An 8,714-nucleotide genomic window follows, 5' to 3' on the forward strand; every position below is an offset into this window, starting at 1 on the left:
TCTCTCTCTCTCTCTCTCTGTTTATGGCACAGCAGCGCCCCCTACTGGTACTAATATAGTCATACTGGTGTTCATTAACGTCACACACATACATATAGGCGGACACAATTGGTGAACCAGCACATAATAGGCCATTTAATACAATGTACACACGCTGAGCCAAATTGAGATTCATCTCCGTGCACGTCTCTGCTGTTTGCACAGACACACACACACACGCACGCGCACACACACACTCACACACACACACACACACACACACACACACACACCTTCCTCTCCTCGCCTCTCTGTCTCAGACAAATGGCGGTGGATTTAGACCATGAAACCATCGTGTGAGAGAGAGAGAGAGAGAGAGAGATAATGTCTGCATAGATTGGCCTTTATTGTCATGTACTGTATGTCAGATTGGTTTTCTGTGGAGGACTTTCGTCTAAAGATTTCTTGTGTGTGTGTGTGTGTGACTGTGTGTGTGTGTGTGTGTGTGTGTGTGTGTGTGTGTGTGTGTGTGTGTGTGTGTGTGTGTGTGTGTGTGTGTGTGTGAGTGTGAGAATTCACATGCAAGCAAACCTTATTTATGACCTCACACTGACCTCTCTCCCTCTCTCTCTCTCTCTCTCTCTCTCTCTCTCTCTCTCTCTCTCTCTCTCTCTCCCTCTCTCTCTGTCTCTCTCTCTCTCTGTCCTTTCCAGGTGTACGACACTCCTCCCATGGTGATGAAGGGTCCCTCTAGTGGTCAGGATATATATGACACTCCGCCCAGTGCTGACAAGAACCTGCTCATATCACAGCAAACGGTATGTATCCATGTGGCATACTGCGTGTGCACGTGTGTGTGTGTGTGTGTGTGTGTGTGTGTGTGTGTGTGTGTTAGATTGACGTATTTGACAAACTTCTTACATTTTTCAGAATGTCCCATTTCACAAGTTTGAAGTACCTTTTCTCACAAGCCCCTTCTGTCTGTCTGTCTGTCTGTCTGTCTGCCTGTCTGTCTGTCTGTCTGTCTGTCTGCCTGTCTGTCTGTCTGTCTGTCTGTCTGTCTGTCTGTCTGTACTGTCTATCTGTCTGTCTGTCTGCCTGTCTGTCCGTCTGCCCGCCGCACAGGTGTACGACTTCCCGCCGTCCGTCAGCAAGGACGTCCCGGACTCGCAGCAGCCAATCAGAGAGGAGACTTACGACGTGCTGCCGCCTCACTTTGCCAAGCTGAAGAGTCAAGGGGGCAGCAACAACAACAGCGCCCCCCATGGCCAGTACCGCCGTGACACCCTGAACGACGACGACGACGACGACGACGAACCGCCAATCCCAGAGGACGTTTACGACGTCCCGCCTCCTATCCTCCAAGGTTCATACATTTTAACCATAGACTGTAAAAAAAAATTATGGACAAAGCGTTCCCCGGGTCCAACATGAACGTAAAATGAAGCCTGTCAAGTCCTTGAATTGTAAGTCGCCATCTTTCTAGATCCGTTTGGGGCCCAGCTGGCCCATTGGCTGGCCCAGACAACGAGGCGGGACTTCCCCCCCCTTCTTCTTAGTTGGTTTTTATTTTGACTCGAGTGGGAGGGGAAATCCCGATCATAGACTGTAACGGTAGCCACGCCCCTCAGAACATGCGAGACTTTATGGTAATTTTTTTAATAAATGGGACCATAATTTTCCAAAAAGAATATTATGACATTAGAAATGAGACTTTAAACTAGTGACTGGAAGCAGAAAGTATTCATGACCATGTTCATTAAGGTAATACAGTCTAGGTGAAGTTGGGCCCAAATACATGGACCTCTATGGGGCTATGGGTTTTTTTTTTGGCCCAATGACAGCGCCACAACAGGCCATTATATGAACTTTCAGGAAATCCCGATTTCCTTGGTGGCTTCACAAAATATCTGTCTGACTGCCCCCCTGATTTTAACCCATTCCCCGCCCTTTGCAGTGTTGTTTTTGGCAGCGGATTTTGATTTTAGTTTCAGTCCTATTCTCTTGAATAGTTTTCATTTAGTTTTTGTCACCTGGAATGTTTTTTAGCGTTAGTCTAGGTTTCAGTCGACTCAATATCATAGGGTTTTAGTCGACTAAAATCTACGGGTGATTTAGTCGACTAAAATGTATTTTTGGGGGGGCCTTGTTGCCGTCGTACTGCCTTTTTATTAGTTAGCACTTAGTTTAAATATATAAATAGCCGATCTACGCGTCGAGCATGCAACTAATTGTAAAATCTCTTGTCCACTATAGTCCCCATCCCATCATTTTAGTCTAGTTGTTGGCGAAATTCTCCATAATATACGTATCTAGTCTTAGTTTTTGTCATCGTATAAGCCTATAGTGTTAATTTAGTTTCCATTGTATCGTATAGGTTTATTTGCACTATAGGACAAATGACACAAGTAGCCTAAATGTCATTGTGACGGAACTGTGATATGGGTTGTAAGCAAACGCTGCCAACACGCACATACGCACGCAACGCAAACGGTTGATATTTTCAGTTAGCTCTTCGTTATAGCTATATATACCGCCATAAACTAATAACCCCGCCGTCTTCTTCTCTCTCACCACCGCAGACAAGCGTTACCGCTGCGACGCGGCGGTGGCGGGAGGAAGCCACGCCCCCCAGGACATTTACGACATCCCGGCCAGCCTGCGGACGACGACGGGAGGAAGTCACGCGAGCCAACAGGACGTCTACGACTTCCCTCGCGAGCGAGCGCTCGCCGGCGGCGAGGACTCGGCCTTCGGCGCGGACCGGGGAGGGGACTACATATACGACGTACCGCCACAGGTATAAATACATACTATATGAACCTTAAAGGGGGAGGGGACTACATATACGACGTACCGCCACAGGTATAAACACATACTATATGAACCTTAAAGGGGGAGGGGACTACATATACGACGTACCGCCACAGGTATAAATACATACTATATGAACCTTAAAGGGGGAGGGGACTACATATACGACGTACCGCCACAGGTATAAACACATACTATATGAACCTTAAAGGGGGAGGGGACTACATATACGACGTACCGCCACAGGTATAAACACATACTATATGAACCTTAAAGGGGGAGGGGACTACATATACGACGTACCGCCACAGGTATAAACATACTATATGAACCTTAAAGGGGGAGGGGACTACATATACGACGTACCGCCACAGGTATAAACACATACTATATGAACCTTAAAGGGGGAGGGGACTACATATACGACGTACCGCCACAGGTATAAACATACTATATGAACCTTAAAGGGGAGGGGACTACATATATACGACGTACCGCCACAGGTATAAACACATACTATTTGAACCTTAAAGGGGAGGGGACTACATATATACGACGTACCGCCACAGGTATAAACACATACTATATGAACCTTAAAGGGGAGGAGACTACATATATACGACGTACCGCCACAGGTATAAACACATACTATATGAACCTTAAAGGGGAGGGGACTACATATACGACGTACCGCCACAGGTATAAACACATACTATATGAACCTTAAAGGGGAGGGGACTACATATATACGACGTACCGCCACAGGTATAAACACATACTATATGAACCTTAAAGGGGGAGGGGACTACATATATACGACGTACCGCCACAGGTATAAACACATACTATATGAACCTTAAAGGGGGAGGGGACTACATATATACGACGTACCGCCACAGGTATAAACACATACTATTTGAACCTTAAAGGGGAGGAGACTACATACGACGTACCGCCACAGGTATAAACACATACTATATGAACCTTAAAGGGGGAGGGGACTACATATATACGACGTACCGCCACAGGTATAGAAATACCTCTGTAAACCGTAGAGGGAGGGGACTACATTATACGACGTACCGCCACAGGTGTAGAAATACCTCTGTAAACCGTAGGGGGAGGGAGGGGACTAGATTATGTCTGACTGTTTTTGACCGAGGCTAAGTCATTGCATTTTTTTTTTTTACATATTTTTTTTCATATTCAAGCAGGGAATCATAATAGCTTCAAATTGACATATTGCGGGTTGTTCAGTTTGACCCGCCCGTTTTGGAGATATGGCTTAACCCATTCTGAACGGGAACTCATTTTGGTGTTAGCATCATGTTACGCTTTAGCTATTGAAAAATAGCAGATCTACAAGCTCATAGCGCGCCACCGAGTGGCGCGCTACGAGCTTGTAGGTCTGCTATTTTTGAAAAATCGAAGAACGACTGACATTTTTTAGAATCTGATCTCGGGTCAGAATGGGTTAATCAGACCTGTGTGTGTCCCAGTGGAAACCTCGTATGAATCTGATCTCAGGTCAGAATGGGTTAATAGAGTAATGTCTTGCAGAGAAAACAGCGAGTTGAGAAAACAAGCTCGAAAGGTTCCACTCCCGCGGACTCTTAACATCACACCTATAGCTACATGTATACGCATTTATTTCATATTTACACGTCACGTCACGCCAGGTTAAATTCGAAACATTCACACCCACAGTATAGCGCAGGGGTGTCAAACTGGCGATCCGCGGGCCGCATGCGGCCCGCGACGTCGTCTTCTGCAACTGGTTGTGGCCCCCATCAAGTGACCTTTTGATCAATGCGGCCCTCGCCCCAAGTTGAGTTCGACACCCCTGGTATAGCGTATACTTTAGTGTCATTTACACCACGACCAAACAAACCTGACCAACACTTCGTGTCCCCGTGTCCCCCCCGGCAGGTCGTCCGCGACGCCCAGTCGACCTGCAGCGAGGAGACGCTGACGCTGAACTTCAAGCGCCTCTCGGCGTCGAGCACGGGCAGCACGCGCAGCAACCACTCGGCCTCCTCCCTGGACATGGTCCCGGTCCGAGACCCCTCCTCCTCCTCCTCCTCGTCCGCCACCACCACCACGTCCTCCTCGCTCTCCTCCTCCTCCGGCGTTCCCGGCGGCCTTCCCGGGAAGCCCCTGATCCTGGACCTGGAGCAGGCCATGGAGCGCCTGTCGCGCCTCCAGCAGGCCGTGGAGTCCAGCGTGTCGCTGCTCATGTCCTTCGTGGCCGGCGACGACTGGCGCGGCGGCTCTGGCGGCCCCGCCGTGCGCCAGGCGGCCGAGCGGGTGCGCGCGGCCGTGCGCGACTTCCTGGAGTTCGCGCGGGGCGCCGTGGCGAACGCGGCGCAGGCCACCGACCGCTCGCTGCAGGCCAAGCTGGGCCGGCAGGTGGGCAAGATGGAGGAGGTGTTCCAGGCCCTGGTGCGCCACGCCCAGGGGCTGGACGCCGTGGCGTGGTCGCCGGCCGTGCTCGGCGGGGGAGGAGGAGGGGGAGGGGGAGGCGACGACCTGGACCGCCTGGTGATGACGGCGCGGGGCGTGCCGGACGACGCCAAGCAGCTGGCGTCCTTCCTGCACGGCAACGCCTCGCTGCTCTTCAAGCGGACCAACCGGCAGCAGCAGCAGCTGCCCCTCCCGCCCATCCCCGGGGGGGAAGGGGGCGGGGGCGGAGGTCACGTGACCTTAACGGGGTCCGGGAGCGGGACCTATCAGGGCGGAGGAGGAGGAGGAGGAGGAGGGGGGGAGAGGCTGAACATCCAGTCGAGGCCGCTCCCCTCGCCGCCCAAGTTCACGGCCGGCACCACCGCAGCCGGCGAGGAGGAGGGGGAGGGCGGCGGGGGTCCCGACAGGCCGTACGAGACCACGGAGCAAGGCTGGATGGAGGACTACGACTATGTCCACCTCCAGGTTGGTTTGGTTGGTTGGTTGATTTTGACGGCGGACATTTTCATTTGTATACGTCAAAAAAGTATTTTGAATGACGTTTCAGTTATTAGTTTTTCTCCCCTCGTGTTTTATTATAGTCACCTGAAATGTGATTATAAGGGCTCCATTTCTGTCACCTGCTAAACCCCCTTATCCCTAAACTTTTTTTGTTCCATACTCATAGATCCAGTGTTGTTTTTGGCTGCACATTTTTATTTTAGTTTTAGTCATAGTCTCTTGAATGGTTTTCACTTAGTTTTAGTCACATTTTAGTCCCCTGGAATGTTTTCTTGTTAGTCTAGTTTTAGTCGACTAAATGTCATAAGATTTTGGTCGACTAAATCTACAGGTGATTCAGTCGACAAAAATGTATTTTGGCGGGCCTTGATGCCGTCGTGATGACTGATTTTACACTTGCTGAAAATAGCCGATCTAGATGATCAGCTATTTTCAGCATGCAACTAAAATGTTAGGAAGGGACTAGTGGACAAGAGATCCAGTATAAGTCTTCTACAATTAGTCTAGTTTTTATTTGGTGGCTAAATTGTCAATATATTTAGTCTTGGTTTTAGTCATCGTAGCTTCGTTTTCATGTAGTTTACGTTTAGTTTTCGTCAGTGGAAAAAGGTAGTCGACGAACATTTTTCGTCTTGGTTTTAGTCGACGAAAACAACACTGCATAGATCTTGTGGTTCTCAGGATAGAGATTGTGATTTGTACCGTCATGTTTCAGGGTAGAGATAGTGATTTGTACCGTCATGTTTCAGGGTAGAGATAGTGATTTGTACCGTCATGTTTCAGGATAGAGATAGTGATTTGTACCGCCATGTTTCAGGATAGAGATAGTGATTTGTACCGTCATGTTTCAGGGTAGAGATAGTGATTTGTACCGTCATGTTTCAGGGTAGAGATAGTGATTTGTACCGTCATGTTTCAGGGTAGAGATAGTGATTTGTACCGCCATGTTTCAGGGTAGAGATAGTGATTTGTACCGTCATGTTTCAGGGTAGAGATAGTGTTTTGTACCGTCATGTTTCAGGGTAGAGATAGTGATTTGTACCGTCACGTTTCAGGGTAGAGATAGTGATTTGTACCGCCATGTTTCAGGGTAGAGATAGTGATTTGTACCGTCACGTTTCAGGGTAGAGATAGTGATTTGTACCGTCATGTTTCAGGGTAGAGATAGTGATTTGTACCGTCACGTTTCAGGGTAGAGATAGTGATTTGTACCGCCATGTTTCAGGATAGAGATCAGTGATTTGTACCGTCATGTTTCAGGATAGAGATAGTGATTTGTACCGTCATGTTTCAGGATAGAGATAGTGATTTGTACCGTCATGTTTCAGGGTAGAGATAGTGATTTGTACCGCCATGTTTCAGGGTAGAGATAGTGATTTGTACCGCCATGTTTCAGGATAGAGATCAGTGATTTGTACCGTCATGTTTCAGGATAGAGATAGTGATTTGTACCGTCATGTTTCAGGGTAAAGAAGAGTTTGAGAAGAACCAAAAGCAGCTTCTGGAGAAAGGAAACATCATCAGACAAAGCAAGACACAACTGGAGCAGCAACAGGTAGTGTGTGTGTGTATGTGTGTGTGTGCATTCAATGCGTTCAATGTGCGTTCAATTATTGTTAACCCATTCTGACCTGAGATCAGATTCATATGAGGTTTCCACTGGACACACACTGGTCTGATTAACCCATTCTGACCTGAGATCAGATTCTAAAAATGTCAGTCGTTCTTCGATTTTTCAAAAATAGCAGACACTACAAGCTCGTAGCGCGCCACTCGGTGGGTGAGCTATGAGCTTGTAGATCTGCTATTTTTCAATAGCTAAAGCTAACATGATGCTAACACCAGAATGGGTTCCCGTTCAGAATGGGTCTGCATTACGTACTTTTATTTGCAAGAAGTCTACACAATTTGAGAACGTTAGAAGGATTGTTTATTTTGATCGACGTGTGCCTGTTGTATCACTCCTTTTATATGGTCAATATACAACATCAATACAGCATGGAACTGTGGACGAGATCTTATCCAACGACATCGAAACATTCCAAGTCGTGGGTCGACGGAGAGGCTATACATCGCATCAAATGGTGGTCCGTGGCTCAAACGTCTCTCTCTCTCTCTCTCCCTCTCCCTCTCCCCCCACCCTTTAGATTAAACAGTTTGAGCGGCTCGAGCAGGAAGTCAGCCAGCCAATCAACAACGACATGTCGGGCTGGGTCCCGTCGCCGCACCCCCACCCCCACACCAATCAGATCGCCCGGAACGGCTCGGGGGGCTCGGTGTCCTCCTCCAAGCTGTGCCAGGGCGACCGCCAGCTGCTGCTCTTCTACCAGGAGCAGTGCGAGCACAACGCCGCGGCCGTCGCCGACGCCGCCGACGCCTTCTTCGCGGCCGTCGGCGCCAGCCAGCCGCCCAAGGTCTTCGTGGCGCACAGCAAGTTCGTCATCCTGAGCGCGCACAAGCTGGTGTTCATCGGCGACACGCTCTCGCGCCAGGCGCGGGCGCCCGACGTGCGGGCGCGCGTCTCGCAGAGCAGCAACGCCCTGTGCGACAAGCTCAAGGACATCGTGGCGAGCACCAAGACGGCGGCGCTCCGGTACCCCTCGCCGGGCGCGGCCCGCGACATGACGGAGAGGGTCCGCGAGCTGGCCGGCTGCACGCAGCACTTTAGGATGGTCCTCGGGCAGCTTCTGGTGATGTAGGAGGACGCGGCCGCATGCAGCCACGACGAGCCCCTTGGGGTATGGGGTGGTGGGGAAAGAAACCCTGTGTTTTCCCCCCCGTGCTGCGACGTTGCACAGCAAAGAAAACCCCCCCACACACCCCCTGTACACACACACACACACACACATATAGGACACACACAAGAGAGAGATGCGTATACTGTACAATGCCCATAAAGAGTGCGGTGATCTCTGACATTATGAAGCCCCTGATTATTGGCCCGGGTGACCCTGTAC

General features: G+C 49.7%; 1 protein-coding gene across 1 annotated transcript in view; it reads left to right on the forward strand.

Moving 5' to 3' along the window:
- bcar1 (BCAR1 scaffold protein, Cas family member) overlaps positions 1–8,464 on the forward strand; it is an 84,289-nt gene extending 75,825 nt beyond the window's left edge. Inside the window, 6 exon segments of the mRNA XM_080761870.1 lie at positions 693–797; positions 1,105–1,345; positions 2,562–2,779; positions 4,723–5,721; positions 7,223–7,312; positions 7,905–8,464. Of these exon segments, the coding sequence (XP_080617996.1) occupies positions 693–797; positions 1,105–1,345; positions 2,562–2,779; positions 4,723–5,721; positions 7,223–7,312; positions 7,905–8,456 (2,205 nt within the window). The 3' untranslated portion in view covers positions 8,457–8,464.
- Positions 8,465–8,714: the final 250 nt, after the last annotated feature.

This window comes from Protomyctophum bolini, assembly GCF_963924005.1.
Source record: "Protomyctophum bolini genome assembly, chromosome: 4".
In the NCBI taxonomy this organism is placed as follows: Eukaryota; Metazoa; Chordata; class Actinopteri; order Myctophiformes; family Myctophidae; genus Protomyctophum; species Protomyctophum bolini.